General features: G+C 42.0%; 2 protein-coding genes across 6 annotated transcripts; both read right to left on the reverse strand.

The window, feature by feature from the left end:
* Positions 1 to 259: 259 nt before the first annotated feature.
* Positions 260 to 11,179, reverse strand: clic4 (chloride intracellular channel 4). 2 transcript variants are annotated; one of them, XM_072457602.1, is made up of 6 exons: positions 10,954 to 11,179; positions 4,583 to 4,692; positions 2,711 to 2,836; positions 2,492 to 2,598; positions 1,781 to 1,962; positions 260 to 1,701 (listed from the first exon to the last, which is right to left on the reverse strand). In XM_072457602.1, exons 1-6 carry the CDS (start codon positions 11,020 to 11,022, stop codon positions 1,537 to 1,539), a joined length of 759 nt encoding a protein of 252 aa, XP_072313703.1. In that variant the 5' UTR covers positions 11,023 to 11,179; the 3' UTR covers positions 260 to 1,536. The 2 variants fall into 2 exon arrangements, with proteins under 2 accessions (XP_072313703.1, XP_072313704.1); XM_072457603.1 differs by having other exon boundaries at positions 260 to 1,686; positions 1,765 to 1,962.
* A 4,040-nt stretch (positions 11,180 to 15,219) lies between these two features.
* srrm1 (serine/arginine repetitive matrix 1) lies at positions 15,220 to 23,757 on the reverse strand. 4 transcript variants are annotated; one of them, XM_072458037.1, is made up of 17 exons: positions 23,634 to 23,757; positions 22,949 to 23,038; positions 21,803 to 21,928; positions 20,000 to 20,170; positions 19,844 to 19,929; positions 19,040 to 19,243; positions 18,779 to 18,964; positions 18,150 to 18,269; positions 17,893 to 18,071; positions 17,730 to 17,804; positions 17,567 to 17,650; positions 17,354 to 17,489; positions 17,189 to 17,275; positions 16,422 to 16,850; positions 16,158 to 16,344; positions 15,901 to 16,080; positions 15,220 to 15,827 (listed from the first exon to the last, which is right to left on the reverse strand). In XM_072458037.1, the coding sequence occupies exons 1-17, from the start codon at positions 23,652 to 23,654 to the stop codon at positions 15,717 to 15,719; spliced, it is 2,472 nt and encodes an 823-aa protein (XP_072314138.1). In that variant the 5' UTR covers positions 23,655 to 23,757; the 3' UTR covers positions 15,220 to 15,716. The 4 variants fall into 4 exon arrangements, with proteins under 4 accessions (XP_072314138.1, XP_072314139.1, XP_072314137.1 ...); XM_072458038.1 differs by having other exon boundaries at positions 15,930 to 16,080; positions 17,567 to 17,653; XM_072458036.1 differs by having other exon boundaries at positions 17,567 to 17,653.
* Positions 23,758 to 24,097: the final 340 nt, after the last annotated feature.

Consider the following 24,097-nt stretch of genomic DNA (forward strand, 5'->3'; position numbering starts at 1 on the left):
TGCAAAAGACAGAGTTTGCGACTGACTGGATACATTTCTCTGTGTGGCTGAAATGTGACACTTTAATGATCTGGATCGTGTCCAAAAGTCGAACTCCCCCTCACTGTTCCTGTGAATATTTGTCTTTGTATCCAGTTGCACATTTTTTACAATAAAACGTGAGTGTGCCAACATGACACCCACGTTCAAGGACATCAGTTCTTTGGGACATAATCCATGTCTATTACATTTGTTGAGACAAATAAAAATGAAGAAGTGGTGATTGCCAAGTACTTTATTTCTGCTCAGGCGATGTTAAAAAATAAAGGGCCATGGCATAGCTTGGACACTTATCTGTATCAATATACACTATTTCAAATGTATGTGAAACATGTTTCTATAAAATAACAGAAGACAGAAATAAGGCAAGGAGCATGTGTGATTTCCCCAATTTAAAAACAAAGCAGGCAGAAACTCTTGTTTCCAAACTTCTGACAAAATAACCAAACTTTACAAACTGAATCTTAGCATTACAACAAATATTTACAATTTCATTTTCATTTCAAATTTTTTTCAACAAATGAAATAAGATTCGCTTTAATCACACTAAAGCACTTTCAGAGCTACAGTAATATGCCATACATTCACTATCTAAATGAGGACCTACCGGTACATACCAATGAGACTTTTTACATAAATAACTTCAGAGTCACTTGCCATGGTGTCAGTCCCACCATTTGTGTGTAATGGAGACAATAACAGTGAAATGTACTTTTGATTCCCCCTGTCCACAGTGAGAACAGAATAATCTGCCCCTTTTTGGTTCACAAGGCGGGTTTACCCACTGCTACTGCTAACACTACATTTGGACTGAACTGGGCGGCGTGTTAGTGTCTAAAGGACCAAGTTTTAGGATTTCTGAGACAAAAAAAAAAAAAATGTTGTTGTTACCATCAGAGTCTACAATTATATTATTAAACTATGGAACTGGTCATCTTAAAACAAGGATGCTATTCTGGCAATTACTTTATTTTAACAACTTGATATGTTAAACAGGTTTGGTTAAGCCATACATGAAAACCCTGTGCAATACTAGAAGCAAACAAGCTTCAACACTGTTTACACCGTGTCTTAACCCAAAAGACAAAATAATGCACTTAAGAATACATGAAGAGCTCATATTAAAATCAAGAAAATGTCTCATAGGTTGTGATCATTCCCCTTTAAGAAGCAAAGAGGTCATCTTAAAGGCCACTTAAGGAGCCTGTCTCAAATGGCCCAATATTGATAATCATGTGTACACATGCAGGCCATCAGTGATTATCCTGCCTTTAAACATTCAAAAGCAAATAAATGGCGAAATACGACAAAATGTTGCGTCAACTAAAGTTGTCTTCATAAAAGCCAAACAGAAGTACAGAGAAAATGACCACAAACAAGGACCTTTGCTCAGAATTGAACCAGAGAAAGAGTCTTGTTTTTTTCAGTCCTGGGGCTGGCATGGAAAGGGTTTAAAGCGTATGATGGCAGGTATGGAAGGAGGAGCTCAAACTGAGCTTATTTGACCAGCCTTTTTGCTACATCAGCGTAGGCTATTTCAATCTCTTTGTCACTCGGGCAAGTATTAGTAAACTCTTCACGTGTGTAGGCAGTGTTCAGATACTTCCAGATGGCCGTCATCTCTTTGGGGATATCAAAGCCTCTGTACTTTTTTGCCACCACCTGACAAACAGAAATACTTTAGATCTTTTTTTTAATTTTTATAAATACAAATGTAAATCAAACGTTTTTCCAAACCAACCTTTACTATGTGCAACTTGGGCAAGAGGTTACAGTCAGCCAATGTCATTTCATCTCCATCCAAACACCTCCGACCGGAAACCTTGACATCCTCAATGCTGTTGTGGTCAATCTCATCAGGGAGTGGGCAGTGAAGATATTCATCCAGTTTCTGCAGTGTCTTCAGCAGCCCGCGCTCCAATACTGCAAAGAAATCATTCTCAAATAATAAGATACCTTCAAATAGTTATTGGACATTAGCACAGGTGGAATATGAATCAACCACAGGAGGGCAGCAATTCTCCAAAAGTCGAACTAGGAAGACTCTAGACTTCACTCAGTACAACTAAATGCATTCCATGACTACATGATGACATTGTTACGAATAGCCATAAGTGTGTAGCATTGCAAGAAGGTCCAAACTATTCAGTGTGTTCAATTTCTTAAAATGAACGTGAAGAATGTTGCTTAAAATATTTATTTAACCCATGAGTAAATTAAAGCCACTTTCAAATGGATTGTTAACCCTAAACTAATTTCAGCTGCATTGCGCTTAAACATGCTGTGTGTATACTAATTGCAGCCATACAAAAGAACAGGATACCGTAATCATAATCTTTTCTAACAATAGAGACAGCTAACCATGTCACCTAGCAACTGCACTACTTTGCCTGCACCACGTACACATTTATGGATCAATGAATGCTCTGGTGTTCCACACACACAAACTCACCTTCATTTGCATCTGGCTTTGAGTTCTTGATAAAGGCAGAGAATTTAGCAAAGATGTCCATACCGGCTGTGTTTGACTCAGGGTGCCTAGCCCCTAGTTTGATGTATCTAAACACAAAAAACATTAGATAAGAAGATTAGAAAGAACGATTAAGCAGAGATCATAAACCCATAATCATATTAAACTTTGATAACTGGACCATTGACAGATAACTCTTACTTTGGTGGGCAGAGCACTTCCTCAAGGAATTCTTCAATTTTATTGACATCTGTTTTGACCTCTCCATTGAAGGTGATGAAAGGTGGGTGTGTACCAGGGGCCAGGTTCTGGAGGTCTGCAGGTTTCCTGATCAAAAAGAGCAAACATGCTATAACTTGTATATTAGACAGCATGAATATCCATTTAAATAAATACAGTAACATTTATTTATGTAAACATATGGTACACCTTGGCCCTCTCACACCAACCAGAGTTAAACACCGACAGTGTTCTCCCTCTGCAGCCTCACACAAACACACACCACACAACACATTTCACTCCAGATGTCTCTGGGCAGCAGTTGACACAAACAGAAATGAGCATGTGTTGAATGAGAAGTGTGAACAAACACTGAATCCTTTTCAAAAGCACAGAGTAACCAGAGCATCAGAATCTAACAGGAAAATACTTGTAAAAGCCCATCAGGAAAATCTATTTACAGTCAGCAAGAAAAAAAATACTTAAAATTGTAGGTTTTCTACAAGGACATTTCATGCCCAGTCCTCAGACTCTAAATGGGAGTAAGACCAACCTCACATGATCTCTCTGGGTGGAGTCTGCATAGCAGCTTCCTCCCACCATCCAAAAACATGCATGTGTTAGGCAAAATTGGCAACTCTAAATTTCCCTAGTGAATGAACGTGAGAGTGAATGTTTGTCTGTAATGTCTATGTCTCTGTGTTAACCCTGCAACGAGCTGGCCCCTGTCCAGGGTGCACTCACCTAAGGCCCAAAGTCACTGGAATAAGCTCCAGTCACACGCGACCTAACGAGAATAAGCGGTAGAAAATGAATGAATGAATGTTGGAGTTTAGCTACATGGAGGAATCCTACGTTTAACGGTGCCACCCTCTAATCTAAAATCTTATTTTTAAAAATCAAATGTGGAAAATTGGAACACACAATTTCCAATACAGATATTTTATGCAAACATTTCTATTTCAGCTTAATTTTTTATTTTGCTTGCCCTTATCTTTTTTATTATTTAGCATGGTCTATACTTTTTTATTATTATTATTATTATTATTATTATTATTATTATTATTATTATTATTATTATTATTATTTTTATTATTATTATTATTATTATTATTATTATTATTATTATTATTATTATTATTATTATTATTATTATTATTATTATTATTATTATTATAATACATTGCTGTGGCACCTTACTGCTGAAGCAAGTTTCTAGTTTGTAAATTGTGTTCAACGATGGCAATAAAACACTTCTGGGTAAGTGAACATCCTCCACTGCCTTATACAGGCTCAGCGTTTGTCTGTGGTTCCCAATCCCCAGGATCTTGGAAACACCACCAGCCAAAGCTTCAGTGCAGCGTCCCACAGACCCTTCCATAGCTCCACAGGAATGAGATCAGTTCAACTACAGAATCCTCCATTAGTGACCTTAAGTACTTACTGATCCTCAACTGCTAAATCACACCTCAGTTTACACTTTCAACACGTCCTGTTGCCACAAGAAGTATTTCACAATTGATAATGAACATTATTTTTCACCAAATTTGTACATAATGATAACTAGTCATAGCCTGATACACTAAATATGTTGTGTTACAAAATCTCTTTATGAGTGTTAAAATACAAACCTTCAGATTGATTTTTATCTTCCATATAGAATACATTAAAAAAGTGATGGGGCTAACTAAGCTAAACTGGTCATGGCATGGGAAACTAAATAAGCTGTTGGAAAGTCCATTATGGGACATAGGCCTGCTCTTCAGAAAAGGGATATGCAGAAAGAACTACAAGACACAACCAGTTTACCAGCAGATGTTGAGCATAACTGTATTAAATGGGTTGAAAACTCACCTTTTTAGGTCGACAGTGGTGACATTAAAAACAACTCCTTTGAGCCACAAGATCATAAACAGTCGCTGCGAGAAAGGGCAATTTCCAATGCTCTCTCCATCACTTCCAGCCTGAAACACAAAGAGACATGCTTAATTGAAGCATCAAAAACCTCTCTTTTACTGCAAAACGTGAAACTCATCCTCTGTAAAAAAAAATCACTGTTTCTGACACAAGACCAACATTTATACAACAGGAAATATCAACTCTCGCTGTAGCTGGTGTGAACAAACTGGTGCCATTTTCCTGTGTAACACAGTGGGATGGTTCTGTTTGATCCTTTTGTATAGTGAATGTCCTGTCACTGCTCAAGCTCCACCATTTCTCTGTATCTGAAAAGCAGGGATTAGATCACAGCCCTTGGTGAACAATGAAGGACTCATTTTCTCTGAACATGATCCCATTTCAAAGTACAGCTCAGAAGAGTTGGAGTGTTATACTGAAATGTGCCTAAACAGATTCATGTGGAGATTCAGAGGCACATCATTGGCCTTTATTTTGCCCACAGCAGTGCACCTACAGAGACCCATTCACTTCTGGATCAAGGGTGGCAGCAACACAGCAACTGTTCCTATGGCAATAGAACACATTATACAACGCAGAGGAGATAGTCTTAGATTATCAATAAACATATTGTGTGTCAAAAATTCAAATAAAGATTCATCAGAGTACTTTTTGTTCATCTGAAGTAAGCAGCCAGGCTGCTGACCCAAACTGTAACAGCACTAGACTCCTCTGCTAAAGGTCATAGGCATAAGGAGATCTGCTGCTCCACAGAGTGGAGAGGGAGCCATTACAGGAAATGAGGAAGAGACTGCAGCAGTAATGGATGAATCTTAAGATCGGTAGAGAGACTATCCTGTGAGGGCTGTGCACTTTTGGCATAATGTTTCTTCTCCTTCTCACTTTATTTACCTCTCCTTACCCTGGGCCCCTCTGTCTCCACAGAGCGGGGAGGGGGCTGACCATTTGGGAGGAGGAGGGAGAAACTATTCCAGAAATGTCCTGTTACTCCCACCAACAGCCTTGTTTAGTGACAATTATAGTTGTGGCAATATACATTGATATTACTAAGATGTATAGATATAGATATATACATGTATAGATAAAGATTTTTTTGCCATTTATTGGCCAGTAGCTACTTTTGCCAATGGTTAAAATAGTGCGTCTCCAAAGCAGCCAATGACTAGTGCTGCTAACAGACTTGAGCTTTGTTTGGATGGTGAGTGTGTGAACAGATGCAGAGCACACACAGCTGCCCAGCAACATGAGTCAGCCTCAAGTCAGAGGGTATTGAGCAGAGCGAGTCCTGGACGTCCAGAGCCAGTACAATCAGACCCCAGATTTAGAGCCCAGCCCACTACAGAGAAACATGGTGAGGTCATAGTTTTATCACTACCAAAGCAAAGCAAAGTCTTACAATGTTTACTGACATTTTACCAAGATTAAACACTGACAAAGTTGTCATTTTGAACTGAACAACATTACCATGAAGGACACCATTGTGTTTCAATGCGTCAATGCAAACCAAGATTCATTTTTTTTTAATGAATGCATGCTTCACACTAGTGTTGTCACAATACTAACATGACTTGATTCCAATACTAAAGAGAAGGCCTGATACTTGAAGATTTCAACAATAACGCTTTTTTTTTTAGACAAACTAAAATTTAATTTTAACACTGAATAACAGTAGTATCTTTAGAATTATAATGACAACCAAACTTTCCCGTCCAAAGTATAATGCCCTCCTTATCTTATACAACCATAGCACAATAATGTTTACTGCTATGCAAGTTTTCCCATTCCCCCACATTTTCTGCCATGTCAGTAGATACAAGTTAAAAGACAAGCTCTGAAGTCCAGCATGCTAACATTTATTGAGACATAAATGTTTATCAGCATAGTCACCAACTCTTCAAGGTGTGTATAAAAGTAAATGGGATTACATTGCTGCATTCCACTATAAAAATCTACAGCTTTTATTCAGGCTACACACCCTCTGCTCATAGCCTAATTATAGTAACTTGATGGCCTAAGTTTCCCCTCCTCGACACACTTTATTTTCTAAATTGGGTGGGGAGCTACACTTTGACCGAATAAGGAGATGATGGTGGAGGGAGCACTAAAACCTTCCTACTGCTCCAGCAGCACACTACAGGAACATCTGTTTGAGACACTGTCACCATGGCAATGGCATGGTCATGGCAACCGAACAAGTGTCTGAACAGAGGTAACAAGAAAATCACAACAAAAGGACCTTACGCTCCAAGATATTTCATTTCAAAGAACACAGCTAAAAAAGATTATGATTTTAGCAAGGTCACAGATGACATGACATGGTAGGACTGTACTCAAAATATTGATATATCGGGAAAGTCTTCTTGGCCACACCCTGTATCCATAGAAATGCGTATTGTGATACTTTGAGATAACGTTAATTCATAAATTCACACTTAACTATCTGAACCGAAGAGAAAAAAACCTTATCCATGACTCAAGCTGACATCACTTCACTTGTGGAAAGTCTCGCACAGACGTTCTGTGCTGAAGTGACACTAAAGCCGAGATACTCACGTCCCTGTGAAAACTAAAGGTCTAGGGCGGTTATGAGCTTCATAGCATTTTGACTGCCTCAGATCCTCTCAACTGTAGAAGTACTACTCTCCTCACAGACGGCACAAGCTCATGCCAAAACAAACACCCACCTATTTCAACTCATTACATCAGCCTGGCTGCTCCTATTGTTCTATTTTATCACAGAAATAGTTAGGAAAATTCACATAAGACCACATGGTGCACAATCTACATATGTATGACTTAAATTGATTTAGTATCTTTGACCTTTATTTAATGAGGAAAGTCCCACTAAAATTCAGAATCTCATTTACAGAAGACCATGGGTCTTTTGACCTCATGTACATGTTTTAGTGGGATTAATTGCCTCTAAGCACGAGTTAAGAGCTCCTACTCTCCACCTACTTCAGACAACTCCTGGTGGACAGGAGGGTGTAAATGTGCAGTACAAAGTACCCACAATAGTAAACACTACAAAGACCCCAAAAATGATATACCGCCGGTAATATTTATTTTGACAGGCTCAAGTATATAACATACCACAGTATAATTCAAAGCTGCTGTAATGTGAAAACAACCTGAAGACCATTTAAAGCCATGATCTTTACCGGAAGAAGAAAAAAAAGATTAGTTGTGCCATGAACATGTGGTCTTGTGAGTGCAATCCAAGCCTGTGGATTCAAGAGCACAGCACTGCCCCATGTGTGACTTGCACTGCGCAATATACTGGTCCAAGACAGCAGTCACAGTTGCACCTTGTGAGGTGAAAAAGGTTAACATGGAGGTACTAAATGCAAAAACAAAAAAGTGGGCAAATGTTGAATTGTTATAAGACAAGCTAGGGGAAATTTGGTGTTGAAAGCCTTTTTTAATGCATGTTTGCTCGGATTAAGAATGTGATACTTAAAGTTATGCACACATAATCATACTGTGGTTTGGTCTGGTAATTGAGGGATGTCTATAATGGTTATGAAACAACAGATTTTCAAGAGGGGGTCTTATGCAAGATTTTGCTGTGTTAGGTGTAAGTTCTTTATTGGTCAAAGGTTTTGTGGGCAAGCCTTTTCTTGTAAACGCTAAAATACATAAGATTACATCATATACTGTTAAAGTACAAAGAGTCGTCTGGTTAAACACTGCAACAACAGCATTGTACAAGAGTAACAAGCTATTAATCTTTGTACCGAAACTCATGATGCTGACTACTAGCTGAACTGCTCTATTGATTTTCCTATTAAAGAGAGAGAGCACTTGACTGTGACCGCCTAGAGCAGGCGGACCCCAAGGGAAAAATATGTAAAAGTGAAATACAGAGTAAACGTCCCGGGTTTGAAGAAAATATTTAAAGTCAGGAATGAATGGCCATGTCTTAACTACAACAGGGCAATTCCTGATATTAGATGATTGTTTTCATTAAACTGGCACATCAGAAAGCACAAGTCTGATTGTCACATGCAACAGCTGATAACAATGGACTCACGGTACAGTACACAGGAAGCACTTAACAAATGACAAAACTTCAAAAGCAGCAGAGAATTTTTAGTATAGCAAGAACGATAACAGGGATAATAACGAATTAAGATCACATTTTGAAGGGGCAAATCCAGGACATGTCTTTAACGATGAGAGAAAGACCTTTCCACTGTGTTTACTGGCACGGTGAAGCTGCTGATGAGCACATGAAGTCTGGAGGCAGCAGAAGGCTTCACAAGCATAATGCAACCTTGGCAAGTATAAACTGATGAAGTCATCAACTATGCAGTCATGGAGGCATATTGTACACAGGAAAAAGTACACAAAAATAAAATGAACTGAGACATTAATTACATTATTGAATTAGTGGTAGCCTAACATATTTAGTTATACAAAAATTGGGTATTTGAAACTTAGAAGTCAGGACGAGTGCTAAACATGACCTAATATGCTGCACTATGACAAGGTCAAAGGTTTTCTCACTTACAATACCATTTGCAGCGGACAGCAATAAATGTGAAGGATGACCAATATTGCTTACACGCCCAGGGACCAGCCCAGCAGTAAAGTGTTCCTATAGCAATATGACAATGTTGACATAAACACAAAAGGTGCAATAAAGACTAAATGAGCTTGGCCAGCAGAAGATATGGGACAGCGCCTTCCATGCTTGGTGGTGGCCTTCCATGCTTGGTGGTGGCCTTCCATGCTTGGAGCTTGGTGGTGTCACTGTCAGCTTTGAATGTGGCAGTGTCTTAACAGATCTGACATGGCGCTGTGTAGAGGGAACATACAGTGTGTTATCAGCTGTTCCCAGAGGCCCCGCTCGCAGCAGTGTGCCTATGGCAACCTGCATGCCTGCCATTGTCTGCTCCCACTGTGTTTAATGCGCACCAGCAAGAACAAGGCCATCAATAATGGATGTGCATGTGTTGCAAACAGCTACAGGAGTCATACGAGACTGACGGAGCAGGAAGGCAATAGACTGCTGTGTCATTTTTCCTGTCAGATGTACAAGGAGAAACCTACGGTGACCAGCTCACTGTTAGGGAGGGTGAGATATATGTGGTCTATGGGTGGGAAGGAAAAGCCACATCACGAGTAAACTTTCAAGGGCCAAATGATGCAACCCTAGCTATAAAAGCTGTTATTTATGAGTTTCAGCTTCCTGTTGTATGCAACCTTCGAGGACTTTTTCCCCATTCAAGATATTTTGGTGGTTAATGGTTAATCATTATGGCAACTGTCCTCATTTTTTTTAATCATCCTGAAACCCATGGACAGACAATGTAATAGCTTTTACCTGTCCGCCACTCCCCTTTAATGCTCCCCATTAAAACTTAACAATCATGGATAACATAAAAGAAAAAAAGGAATAATAGCAGAACCAAAATGTACAAAGAAAACTGCTCAGCTGTTATTATGGTGGGTACTTTCAGCACATACACAATACATACAAAGCTCACCCAATTCCAGACCCCCACATTCCATCCCCTGTGCTCTAGCCTCATGCTCCCCCTTTTTCTTTCAGTTGGTGCTTTCCCGCCTTGCAACAGGCAATAAAAAGGGGAAACAGCCATTCACAACAACCCTCCACCATCACCAGCAGCCTCCCACTGCAGACATGCAGCTGTAGTGAGCAGTGGCCCTACAGACAATATTGCTTAGAGAGACTATTATGAAACGTACTGGGAAGGAAGGGTTATGCACAGGCCTAGTACTGAGTCTAGTACCGAGTCACCTCCGAAGTTTACACAAGAAAATCTGAGTAACTGTCTTTCAGAGGTGTCACAGAATACATTTCGACATATCGACAAAACTAAACCAAAAATGTGACCGATTGAAAAACATGAGACAGAAGGTTTCTTTTGTCCCCCTCACGCGCCCTCAGCACACGCATGGTCTCCCACGCTTTCTCCTCCACAGGGCGGAGGAAGCGGGGCAAACAGGCAATGCTGCATCCACCTCGTCGCATTGAGACGCTAAATAGCAAGTTTGAGATAATTTCTACGACTTAAAAGACTAAAATGTTCACTTTTTTTGTTTTTTTTTGTCGCGATGATCGTCTCTTGTCTTGGGGATATTTAGCGCGTGAGTGCCAAACCACGCGGAGTGGTCACTACTACACTACCGCTAGCTTTGTCCTGTTCTGCGAGACGAAAATGTAGACATAAATATGTTGTCAAAATGAAAAATTCCCCACACAATTTACCCAAAGAACAACGTGGTTTCGCTTTAATGTCTAAACTGCTTTGATGTGGCGTGTGGCGATGTCATCTTACCTTCACAAACAGCTCAATGACGGGTTCGCTGTCCCCTTTTACTCCGTTTTGCGGCACAGAAAGCGACATAGTTGCTCTTGCGTGCAGTGTTCCCAACTCAGAGGACTTCTTCTCGCTACCACGCCCGCTCGTTCTTGGTCCGTTTCTCAGCCACAACCCAATTTTTTCCGCAACGAAGTCCAGTCGGCGCTCGTTCCTCCTTCGGTCCCGGCACAACACAGGGCGACTGTCCCGTACACAAAGAGAGCCGCGGCCACGTCAACTTTTCCCTTTGACTTTATCTACAAAGACATGGCAGAGAGGAGACACTGGGCTACGATGAGCGGTGATGGGGAGGACCAAGAAACAACGGGGAATATCAGCAACGTGATGTCATCAAAGAGACAGAAATGTGGGAGGAGGATGTGACCGGAGGAGCCTCCTTCAGGAAGACGCGCGGCGCAACTTCACATTTCAAGCCTCATTTTAAGACATTGAAATTCATGTTGTTGGTTGGTTTATGGCGGTTGGCATCCGAGTGTTGCATTACCGCCAGACTTTATTCCTCAGACTTTGTCGTGGTCCTTAAAAGTTCTTCTTCCATTGCTTTGGTGTCACAAAGTCCATGAGGTCATGAGATGTCTTTGTTTTTGCATCCTTTAGAAGTTCTCCTTTCCCTCATGATTGATAATTTCCTTTTAAACCTTTATTTTAAACGTTACAATATTGGAAGAGTTCATAGGTTCAAAGAGTATTCATCAAAGTGGACAAAGGTGTTGTTGTTCTTGTTGTTGTTGTTGTTGTTGTTTTATGGCGGTTGGCATCCAAGTGTTGCATTACCGCCAGACTTTATTCCTCAGACTTTGTCGTAGTCCTCAGACTCTGTCGTAGTCCGTAAAAGTACTCCTTCCATTGCTTTGGTGTTACAAAGCCCATGAGGTCATGATATGTCTTTGTGACTAGAATAGTTGTTGTTGTTTCAGAGACCAACCGGCTTTATTCCAGGGAGACTCTTCTTCATCTTCCTCTCCTTCTTTGACGTTCGGTGCTTCCACCGTACAGCTTTATTCTTTAGGCTTCATTCTATAGGCTTTAATATGTCCACTGATGTCGCCGCTTGGTAGCCGTGCGTCTACGAGACTGGGCGAGGACAGGAGACCACCCCCACCCCCATCTCGTCACTCTGATCACTCTGACTCCCCACAAGCAGACCCCCATCACTCCGACTCCCATTTAGCGCCTTTAGCCTGTTTTCTATATCTGCCCAATCAAGCTCCTTTGTTCCAAGGAATCTCCCTGCAGCTTTAGCAATGATCCTGATCCTTTCAGTTCTGCTTTGAGTCTGAGCAGCACAGTTTACAACATCCACCATAAAGAGTACAACATCCTCTCTATCCACAACCAGGGTATTCTCATTAATTCTGGAACCTGCACACTTGGGACCTCCACTCTTGAAACCTTCACACTTCTTGGGAGCCACGCTGGCCTCTCTCATTTCGCCCTGGCTGGGAGCAGCGCTGGCTCCTCTCTCTGTATTTACTCTAAACTCGTTACTTGAAACTTTCTTGACTGCATCTGCATAGGATATACCTTGAGAGACCTTTATTTCCTGCACCTCAGCAGCTCTTTTGCTAAACCTGCATCCCCCGTAGGCAGAGCTATGTTCTTCCCCACAGTTACAGCACTTCAGTTTTGCACCCACGTCACACTTCCCATACTCATGATCTCCTGCACATCCACCACACCCCTGCCTCCCTCTACAGACCGCTGCAATATGCCCAAAGCGCTGGCACTTAAAGCAACGCAGGGGCGGCGGAACATATGGCCTGACGCTATAGCACATGTACCCAATGAACACCTTACTAGGCAGGCACCTCCCTTCAAGTGTTACCATTACCGACAAGCTGTCACATCTTACCCCAAACCGGGTCACCTTCAAACGCCTAGCGTCCACCACCGTAACTCCCGTCAAATTCTCCTTAACTTCATCCACAGACGTCGCCGTAGGGACACCTACGATAACTCCTCTGACCGTGTTTCTTTCAGCATTAGACACAAGAATGTCCTTTCCACCCAGACGTTTAGTTCCAATCGCCTTCCGTTGCTGAGCCGCGTCCTTGCACACGACCAGCAGCGAGCCATCTCTAAGGACACTCGCACTCTTGATCACTCCCACAGCTACAGTTAGGCTCTTTGACAATGCCACTGAATTCCACTCCTTAAAGGATGCACTATCCTGTGCAAGCTTTATGATCACCTTACAGTCTCTGGTCTCACCCCGGACATCAATAGCTTCAGCCTCATCCTGCTGCTCATTCCCAGAACCCTCGGACGAGCTAAGGGACTTTTTACGTTTCCGGGCACGTGCAGGCAGAAAAGGCTTCTCCTCCACGCCGTCCAGAACGTCTTCCATCCCCGATCCACTCTCCTCCGCCATCTCCCGTCTCTCCAGACCGGGTGTTGAGCAAGGTCTCCTCACAGTTTTGTACAATTGTTGTTTTATGGCGGTTGGCATCCAATTGTTGCATTACCGCCAGACTTTATTCCTCAGACTCTGTCGTAGTCCGTAAAAGTACTCCTTCCATTGCTTTGGTGTTACAAAGCCCATGAGGTCATGATTTGTCTTTGTGACTAGAATAGTTGTTGTTGTTTCAGAGACCAACCGGCTTTATTCCAGGGAGACTCTTCTTCATCTTCCTCTCCTTCTTTGACGTTCGGTGCTTCCACCGTACAGCTTTATTCTTTAGGCTTCATTCTATAGGCTTTAATATTTCCACTGATGTCGCTGCTTGGTAGCCGTGCGTCTACGAGACTGGGCGAGGACAGGAGACCACCCCCACCCCCATCTCGTCACTCTGATCACTCTGACTCCCCAAAAGCAGACCCCCATCACTCCGACTCCCATTTAGCGCCTTTAGCCTGTTTTCTATATCTGCCCAATCAAGCTCCTTTGTTCCAAGGAATCTCCCTGCAGCTTTAGCAATGATCCTGATCCTTTCAGTTCTGCTTTGAGTCTGAGCAGCACAGTTTACAACATCCACCATAAAGAGTACAACATCCTCTCTATCCACAACCAGGGTATTCTCATTAATTCTGGAACCTGCACACTTGGGACCTCCACTCCTGAAACCTTCACACTTCTTGGGAGCCACGCTGGCCTTTCTCATTTCGCCCTGGCTGGGAGCAGCGCTGGCTCCTCTCTCTGTATTTACTCTAAACTCGTTACTTGAAACTTTCTTGACTGCATCTGCATAGGATATACCTTGAGAGACCTTTATTTTCTGCACCTCAGCAGCTCTTTTGCTAAACCTGCATCCCCCGTAGGCAGAGCTATGTTCTTCCCCACAGTTACAGCACTTCAGTTTTGCTCCCACGTCACACTTCCCATACTCGTGATCTCCTGCACATTTACCACATCTTTGCCTCCCTCTACAGACCGCTGCAATATGCCCAAAGCGCTGGCACTTAAAGCAACGCAGGGGCGGTGGAACGTCATGGCACATGAACCCAATGAACACCTTACTAGGCAGGCACCTCCCTTCAAGTGTTACCATTACCGACAAGCTGTCACATCTTACCCCAGACCGGGTCACCTTCAACCGCCTAGCGTCCACCACCGTAGCTCCAGTCAAATTCTCCTTAACTTCATCCACAGACGTCGCCGTAGGGACACCTACGATAACTCCTCTGACCGTGTTTCTTTCAGCATCAGACACAAGAATGTCCTTTCCACCCAGACGTTTAGTTCCAATCGCCTTCCGTTGCTGAGCCGCGTCCTTGCACACGACCAGCAGCGAGCCATCTCTAAGGACACTCGCACTCTTGATCACTCCCACAGCTACAGTTAGGCTCTTTGACAATGCCACTCCTTAAAGGATGCACTATCCTGTGCAAGCTTTATGATCACCTTACAGTCTCTGCTCTCACCCCGGATATCAATAGCTTCAGCCTCATCCTGCTGCTCATTCCCAGAACCCTCGGACGAGCTAAGGGACTTTTTACGTTTCCGGGCACGAGCAGCCAGAAAAGGCTACTCCTCCACGCCGTCCAGAACGTCTTCGACCACCGATCCACTCTCCTCCGCCATCTCCCGTCTCTCCAGACCGGAGACTAGCTCTTCTTCTTCTTTGGTGTTTTATCGTAGTCCTGTCGCATTACCGCCAGACTTTTTCATGTGTTACACGGGTTTTATCTGGTTAAATAAAGGTTAATGCTTCTGTAACACTGCACCGCCTGTGATTTTAAGTTTTGTTTATCAAAGTGCAAATACATTTATCAAAGACCAGATTTCTATAAAAACTTTTAATTCAGAAAGACAAGAGTCAAGTACTTAACAAAAATGATAGCGGTTGTTGACTCATGTACATCTCAAATGATTAAACAATAAAACCTAAAAAAAAAAAAAACATTCCACCTCTGCATGTGACTTAACAGGACTGCTTATCAGCAGGCTTAACAAAGTCAAACATCTCTGAACAGAACATGTAAACGCATCTGTACTACTTTTGAGAGCCACGTTATCAGCATGTTATAGCGTACGGTTCATGCACATTTGAAACCATCGCGTATGTCAGCTTTATTTTGTAAATTGTGAAAATCACCAACTCAAACCAATACCCAGTAACTGCTTAAAAACCTTTAAGTTAGGATTACTAACACATTTAACCAAGGTAATAAATGAAACATTTAGTCTGTAACTAAATCTTAAAGAGAAAAAAATCTTGCAAATCTGTACATTCTACACATGAGGTTCAAGACAAATCACACAAAGTGGGACAAATTTTTCAGGACATTTCGGATGGAGACAATTGGGCTTTTCTCATTGACTTTAGCGCCTTCTCCCTCAGGTGTTTCTCCAAGTCTTCCAGGGTGTCTTCTACTTCACTCTCCGATTCCTGAAAATACATAAGCATAAAAGATTAAACTCTTACGCAATATGAAATTTGGGCCTACAAGTAAAACATTAACCTTTCGTGAATCGATATCCTCCTCTGCACCTTGATTCTCTTGTCCATCTGCTGCAGCAGCCGCCGCAGCCGCCTTCTCCTTCTTATGCTTCTTGTGTTTCTTGTGTTTCTTGTCTTTTTTGTGTTTCTTCTCCTTCTTCTTTTTCTTCTTCTTCTTTCCAGCAACTTCTACATCCGAGTTCTGTAAATGTTATAAAAAACATGTTTGAAGAATACAATTTAGGTCAAAATAAAGCTTAGCTCAAATTTCCCATTTACCTTGCTTGGGGATTGACTGGCAGAACCACTGCTGGCCTTCTTAGCTGGCGGCGGAGACGCACTAGCAGAGCGTGAAGGAGATGGAGACGCAGGCATGAGGGCAGGTCGTTTTGGAGCGGTTGTTTGAGGAGATACAGACCGAGATCTTGAGGTGACTCTCCTAACAGGCTGTGGGCTCATGGAAACTCTATTGGGACAAAAGGAACGTGTGAGGGGAAAAAAAGGCTAAACTACACAAGATTTGCTGACTGGAATCATGCCTACCTCTGTGGTTCTGGTGTTCGGGACACTCTTCGAATTGCCTTGTTATTTGGAGACCTTGGTTTTCGGTAACTGGATGGAGAGGTTTCAAAACGTCCTCGAGGACTCGCAGAACCCCTAGGAATCCGCCCACGGATTGCTGGAGGAGAATGACGGCTATCCCTTTTTGATCGACCGGACAGGTGCGCGGGGCTCCTCCTGTGCCTGGACGGAGATGTGGAAGAAGGAGGAGTACGTCGCCTTTGATTTGGAGAGCTCCTTCTTTTGGGTGACCTTGAAGGTCTGCGCTTGGCCCCTGGAGAAGGGCGTCTTGGAGAATTAGACAATTTTCTTTTTTGAGGGGGCAAAGGTGAAGGGCTATAGCGACGCTGAATAGGAGGAGAGTAGCGTCTAGGAGAAGGAGATCGTCTTCTGGTAGGTGGAGATGGTGACCTAGAAAACAAACAAATGTCTCTAGAACACTTTCTTTACATAGTACTAAGGGATTTGTAGTTCCAAAGTCACAATGCGAAAATTCCAAACTCATGAATATACAAAATACCAATTTCTATACCACAATATTTGCCTTAAAAAGTTATTTTTTAAATGATCAGATTGTCATTTTCTAGTACTAGTTCTTATGATAAACCTCATTAAACTGGTAAAGGTAAAAAAAAAAAAAAGGTAAAATTGAATCCTGTTTTTTTTTTTGTACCGATACGTTCATACGAGTATCTGATTTTTGATACTTTCGACACGCCTCGTAGAAGCACCAAATAAAAAATGTATACCTTCGCCTGGGAGATGGAGACCTGCGGCGTCTGGGTGGAGAAGGAGTGCGGCGCCGACGTCCAGCAGGGGATAGAGAACGCCTCTTTCTATTAACAAAAATTAGAATATTGAAGAACTAAAACAATAGAACTAAAACAAAAGCCATTGTGATCCATTTCTCAAACCTTGGTGAGGGATCGCGATGCCGTCTTCGTGGGGAAGGTGAATGGCTTCGCCTTTTTTTGACATCTCCATTTTTAGCGCCAGGTCTGGCTGCTGCCCTCTTTGGACTCTCATCTTCAGATGACGATGACCCTGTATCTGAAGTTCAAGAACATCAATGCACGAGGACGAGGTAAATGGCAGAATACATTTTTAAAAAAGCTCTAAAAATTAACCTGAGGATGATTGACGATTCTGTCTGCGATACTGGCGGCGCTGTTGAACGGAGTCAGCAGTTGCTCCCTTGTCATTTTTATCGTCTTCTACAAATGAACACATAGAATTTAATATAATTGACAGTTTTTTCTTCCCACAGATATGTTTTAAATAAAAACTGACCTGATTCAGAAGCTTCAGATTGTCTGGGCTTGGCATTATCAGATGGAGAATCATTTCGTGCACCTGGCTTAAAACCTGAAATACAATATTGACCAAGTAAGCGCTAGAGTTGAGACCATGTTAGGGGGGCATCAAAGAGTGTGAACATAACAGTTTGTCTTACCCAAGGGCCTGGGGGGAGACACAGAGCCACGAACTCGCCTCCTCATTGGAGGGCTCATTGATTTGCCTGTGTGATGCATCAGCTGTCGTGGTGGCGAATTTGAGATTCTTTTTCTCATCGCTTTTCTAGGAGAACCAGACGAACTGCTGCCAGATGATGAAGCAGATCGAGAGCGCCTCCTGCAGGATGAACAAGTTACTTCTTGTACTAAAATAGTTAAAATCTTCAGAAAAAGAAAAGATAAACCAATGTCCAACCTTCGAACAGGAGAACGCCTATGTCTGTGTCTAGAGCTGGGGGGCCCACGTCTGGGTGGGCTTCTTCGACGAGGGGAGAGTCTTCTTCTGGGGCTCTGCCTTCTGCGTGGAGAAAAAGACCTGCAATGGAATAACATTTTGAATACACCAACAAAGTCTCAAAAGGAACACATTACTCTGGCCTCAGGAAATCGTTGTGTAAAGAGTTGTTTAAGTCATATGGTATGATATGCTGTCCAATAATTGTCCTTTATTAACAGATTTTCTAAGGCAGTGACGGAATAATTTTTGGGGAGAAATTGATATGTTAAACTATTTTCAACAGTAGTTATAACTTCAAATGTCTCCACAGTGATTTGTAGCTTGCCGCTGCTTTCGCGACTGTATTGGGCAGAGTCTGAAATAAACCAAGACTTTCACAGAGCCTTTTTGTGACACAAAGAACTGTGGCACAAGCATGTTACCGTGTTGGCGAGTGCACTTAATGACTGATGGAAATAGTAATGGCAGACTATACTGTGAATATCTCAAGCAAAACTGCTATAGTAGGATTATGCAAAACAAAGTATTTGACTTTTACAAACAGTAAAATGTCCTCATTTCATAAAAATGAAGTGAAGTGAACATGCCTGGAACGAGATCGTCGTCTCCGTGAGCGAGAATGAGAACGGGAGCGGTGGTGCGGTCTCTCTCTCCTTCCATCTTTCTCTCTTTCACGAGACTTTGGTCGTTCTTCTTTCTTTTGAGTCTTCTCTGGAGATGGTTCTTTAACATCAGTCACAGAGTCTGCTTTCACAACTTCTGTTGTTGCATCACTATGTTAAAACAATCATTGTATTATCACTTTTGGGACACAGTTGTGACACTTTGATTACACGGTCATTTCTAACCTTGTAGAAGAGGCTTCTTGAACAACTGGTTCTGGCAGAACTCCCGATGTGTCTGGCTCTGGGTCCAGTGCTTTGGGGGCCATAGATGGAGAGGAGACCGGGGGTGCAGGGCTCGGTCTTGGTCTTGGTGAGCGCGATGGGCTGCGTTTCCTGTCCCGCTTCACTGGAGATCTTCGTCGAGGTGATGGGGACCTTGTTTTTCTCCTTATCAAAAGAAGATGAATTAAAGCGGCACACAGCGTTAAGGCCCTCGCTTCCCCTCGCGAGCACCAGCTTTCCTCTCCTCTCCCTTCATTCAAATGAGACCATTTCTGACATTGTTGACATGAGTCGTTTAATTTGCCTTGACCATGGTCTCAAAAACTGCAATAGCCAATCTAACAAATTGTGTCCGTTTGCTTTTAGATGGATCAGTTCTCATTTTAAGTTTGAGCTAGTCCCTCATAACAGTAGCTCATTTGTTTACCTGTTGCTATGGTGATGTCAACAGGGCAGCGATATAGAATGTGATTAGCTGTTGCCAGAACCAGAACTACCTGTGCGGTTACACAAAAATAACAGTCCCATTGGACCCACAGAAATTTTGGAAGGGGTGGATCTGAGTCACCTTTCAATATTGCCAGGAACAGAGCTCACCACGTTTTAACTTTAGTTTCCAGTTATTTGCATGTGCTTTTATGTTTACTAGTTGATTTTAGCCGAGCGCAATTTTAATTAGTCCCTCTTGATTCTTAATCCTCAGTTACAATGTAACAGGTTTTAATGAAGCAACATTCAGAATTAGTAATAAATAAGCATTTTTACCTCCTTGGGCTCCTTGACTGCGGCCTGTCTTTTTCTTTTCTCTCTTCATCTCCCTTCTTTAGAGAAGTAAGCTTTTCTTGTTCCAGCTATAAAAAAAAAAAAAACATTGATTTAGAAATACATTAAAATAAATGAAGTGATTTTGTTTTGGCTAACCTGTCTCTGTCTGATTTCTTCTTTCTTTTGTTCTAGAAAAGCAGAAGGGATGCCAGCTATGTTTTCTTGGGCACTAAGCAGCAAGGGCCACAAGTCCTTCATGAACTCTCGTGCATTCTTCCCATTCAGGAACCCTGTCAGGTTGATCTGCATCATTTTGGCATCAGGGTGCTGCAACATAGATGGAGGACAGAAAAAGAGAGTAAAGGCATTAAAATAACTGTAATAAAATACTGAAGGGGTAGAGTCCATTATAGAGGACTGGCTACCCAGTCCTGACTAAATATTCAATAGTTTGCATTAGCAATATTTACAGCCATTATTATATATGCACATTACTTTTCCCCACCCTTATTCCAATAATAATAAAAATGTGAAAATCTTTGCATTGATCACAATTTCTATGAAATCTATGTAAGCTACTTGTAGGGAGACTTATCTAGAAACACAAAATTGCATGCAGTTACAAATTTGAAAATAATGTATTCTACCAGTGCTTTGGTAATAATGACAAACCCCAAATTAACCCGTAATTCTGATTAATTACCCACCCATGTTACCCAGTCTCCCTACAGTCTACACTGTAGCAGTTAAACAAATAGCCACAATACAGAGTGCTTTAAAACCCAACACTGCAAGTACAGATCCGGTGTCTTCAGTGAGTCCCGTGGGATCAGCGGGCATGGAGCTCCCTTGGCTTGCTTCCGCCTCCCTATCGCTTGAGACTCAACCACCATGAGCTTATTGTTATATCATTTATCTAAATTGCAAGAGACGAACAAGCAATAATGAGTAAACAGTTACACAAGATGTTATACGTTGTATTCAACTAAAAAGAAACTTAAGAAGAAAAAAAAACTTAATACAATACAAAGTAGCATTAACTTGTTTCAATGCTAATGTTACTGTTAAATAAACACACAAAGTAAATGTAGAATACATTATACTTAAATCTACTTGCCAGAGTAGTTCGGGAAATCTAAAAATAATATAATGCAACTGCCAGAAACACATTTCACAAGGAAAAGATAATGTCACAAGAATGTTAAAGTAACAAACCTAAGGCTATGTGGCACAGGTACACTTAAGTTCACACTAAAGCAGCAGCTACTGGGGCTCTTAATAATCAGCTGGAATAGTAACTCTCCCCACTCCTTTTTGGGATTATATTTTTTCTCAAAACCAAGCTGAATACAACATTGGTATTTTAAAATCTTAAAATGTACTATAACTGCACATCCCTGTGTAAAATGATAAGCAGTCCTCAGATCAAAAAATTACATCAAATTAATAGTTTCAGCTTGGTTTTATGATGTGCTTTTTTTTCCGAGTTAAACATTTAAAAAGTTTAAATCTAAAGGCTTAGATTTATGCAATGAAACTGTAGGGAATATGAACACATCATTCATGGCCTGTCTTTGACTGACATGGTACTGGTAATCCCTGTACACAACTCACCTCAAAACCACACACTGCATCATGAAGGGAGAGTTGGGCTCAGAGACTTTGGGCTCAGGAGAGAGCTAATTAGGTGTTGGTGCTATACTTCTGAAGCAAGGAATAACATCCATATTGGTTCAGGCCTTTTAAATCATAAATCACATTATCATTAGAAGACTGCTGCATAAAGGCACTTTGTATAACAAAAACAGGTCTACTCAATTAGTTTTACCCACTGTTAGTTTAGTCTCCAAATTTAATCTGAGTAGGATGTGCATTATCTGTATAGCCAACTTTGAATTGACTTAAATGCTTACAACAGTACTTCCCAAAACAATAAACAAAAATGAAACTTGACATTACCTTCTTCTCTTCCAGTTGATTAAATATAAATTCAATGACGACATCATCTTCAAAGCCCAGGATTTCTGTCACTGCATGCGTAATCCAAGGTTTGATGACTTCTAGGTTCACCTTGGTCATGTCCACCTTTGAAAGAAATCATGATTACTAAATCCATTGGTCAGTTGGCTTTCTCTCTTTCTGCCCGTCTGTCCGTCTCTTTCTGCCCGAAAGTCCGTCTCTTTCTGCCCGACTGTCCGTCTCTTTCTGCCCGACTGTCCGTCTCTTTCTGCCCGACTGTCCGTCTCTTTCTGCCCGACTGTCCGTCTCTTTCTGCCCGACTGTCCGTCTCTTTCTGCCCGACTGTCCGTCTCTTTCTGCCCGACTGTCCGTCTCTTTCTGCCCGACTGTCAGTCTCTTTCTGCCCGACTGTCAGTCTCTTTCTGCCCGACTGTCCGTCCGTCTCTCTTTCTGCCCGTCTGTCCGTCCGTCCCTCTTTCTGCCTGTCCGTCCGTCCCTCTTTCTGCCTGTCCGTCCGTCCCTCTTTCTGCCTGTCTGTCCGTCTCTCTTTCTGCCTGTCTGTCCGTCCGTCTCTCTTTCTGCCTGTCTGTCCGTCCGTCTCTCTTTCTGCCTGTCTGTCCGTCCGTCTCTCTTTCTGCCTGTCTGTCCGTCCGTCTCTCTTTCTGCCTGTCTGTCCGTCCGTCTCTCTTTCTGCCTGTCTGTCCGTCCGTCTCTCTTTCTGCCTGTCTGTCCGTCCGTCTCTCTTTCTGCCTGTCTGTCCGTCCGTCCGTCTTTCTGCCTGTCTGTCCGTCTCTCTTTCTGCCTGTCTGTCCGTCTCTCTTTCTGCCTGTCTGTCCGTCCGTCTCTCTTTCTGCCTGTCTGTCTCTCTTTCTGCCTGTCTGTCTCTCTTTCTGCCTGTCTGTCTGTCTCCTTCTGTCCGTCTTTCTGCCTGTGTCTGTCTCCTTCTGTCCGTCTTTCTGCCTCTCTCTCTCTCTTTCTCTCTGTCTGTCTTTTTTCTTTTACAGTATAGCGTAAACACATACTTTGAAGATGTACAACTACAGTAGGTGGCAGTAAACAGATACAGTTGGCTGCCAACAACCATTAAAAGTAACACAACAACATAAACAAGAGAGAATGTAAGCACGTTATTAATGAGAAATATACCTTCTTCTCAAGACATTCGGCAAATTTCAGCTGCTTCAGGAGCTTCTTGTGCTTGTTGCTGAAACGATTATCTTGCTCAGCACTTGTGCCCTGAAAGAAAATTCAACAAATTATACACTTTTTCATGTAAATAGCAACACGTCATGCAATAGTAAACGGTTGAGGAACTACACAACAGGTAAATCATTCACATTGTCAAAATACACCACAAAGCTGCTTTAGATGACACGAACAATAGGCATTGTGCAACACAGTCAACAGTTTTGTGTAACTTTAGTTTAGCTGGCATGCGTTAGTGGCATGGTTAATGGTCGATCGTGACCTGCTCATGGAGACAGCAGCGAAGCACCGCCCCGGCGCCATCTTTACTCAAGCTAACATGTTAGCAATGCTATGCTTATTATTCTGACTCGCTTGTTTCCTTATTCCACTGTATTAAATCAAATTACATTTTAAGAAGATAATAAACACATTGACGAGGATTGCTGTCTAGGACACACAAAATGCAAGACCTCTGAAGAAGATATACATTTTAGCAAACCGCGTTAGCAACATGCTAGCTACATCCTCATTTGATGAGTCCAAATGGCCTGTACCGAAATGTCAAGCAAGTAAAATAAGACACAATACAGCGAAACAATGAACAGACCAGCGTCTAACACAATTGGAAATGTAAAAATCTTACGCGGAAAAATCCCGCGTCCATTGTTGTAAGGTTTTGATATCAGACGACGCTGAGACGTGTGGCTCCGGGCCGAAGAACTAAGCTGGACAGTGTGCTCCCCACAGGCAGCGATATGTACTGCAAGTGCCGAAGCCCCGAAGCGCGTCCTTCGAAACACTGCTTTGAACCATGTTTCCGACATGACTCTATGAAGTCACAACCTGCACCCAAAAAGTTTAACAAAGGGGTTTTTAACCTGGACTAAATCCTTCTCGGATTTTGCTGCTTTTTCAATGGAAGAGATAAAAGCACAAATAAATTGATTCAAATATACTGCGTCCCTCCACAGACACAAAACCGTGAATATAAAAAGAAAATGATAATAATCCTTGCTTTTATCAAATTTAATGTATGCATTTTTTATTCATTTTATTATAGAAATACACTTACATCAATAATACACACAAATAAAACGCAACCATAGC

The sequence above is a fragment of the Eucyclogobius newberryi genome, unplaced genomic scaffold (genome assembly GCF_026437365.1).
Source record: "Eucyclogobius newberryi isolate DKJ021-1_F unplaced genomic scaffold, fEucNew1.0.hap1 SCAF_21, whole genome shotgun sequence".
NCBI classification, from domain to species: Eukaryota; Metazoa; Chordata; class Actinopteri; order Gobiiformes; family Gobiidae; genus Eucyclogobius; species Eucyclogobius newberryi.

Bases quoted from the DNA above. Each gene is read 5' to 3' on its own strand.
- clic4 (XM_072457602.1), bottom strand. From the start codon at position 11,022: ATGTCGCTTTCTGTGCCGCAAAACGGAGTAAAAGGGGACAGCGAACCC. The intron at 2,599-2,710 runs GTAAGAGTTATC...TTTTGTGTTTAG, and splicing joins GAAGTGCTCTGCCCACCAAA to ATACATCAAACTAGGGGCTA. The intron at 1,702-1,780 runs GTTGGTTTGGAA...TCTGTTTGTCAG, and splicing joins CCAAGTTGCACATAGTAAAG to GTGGTGGCAAAAAAGTACAG.
- srrm1 (XM_072458036.1), bottom strand. From the start codon at position 23,654: ATGGACGCGGGATTTTTCCGC. The intron at 19,930-19,999 runs GTTAGCCAAAAC...TTTTTTTTATAG, and splicing joins AAGAAATCAGACAGAGACAG to CTGGAACAAGAAAAGCTTAC. The intron at 18,270-18,778 runs GCATGTTCACTT...ATTCCATTGCAG, and splicing joins AGACGACGATCTCGTTCCAG to GTCTTTTTCTCCACGCAGAA.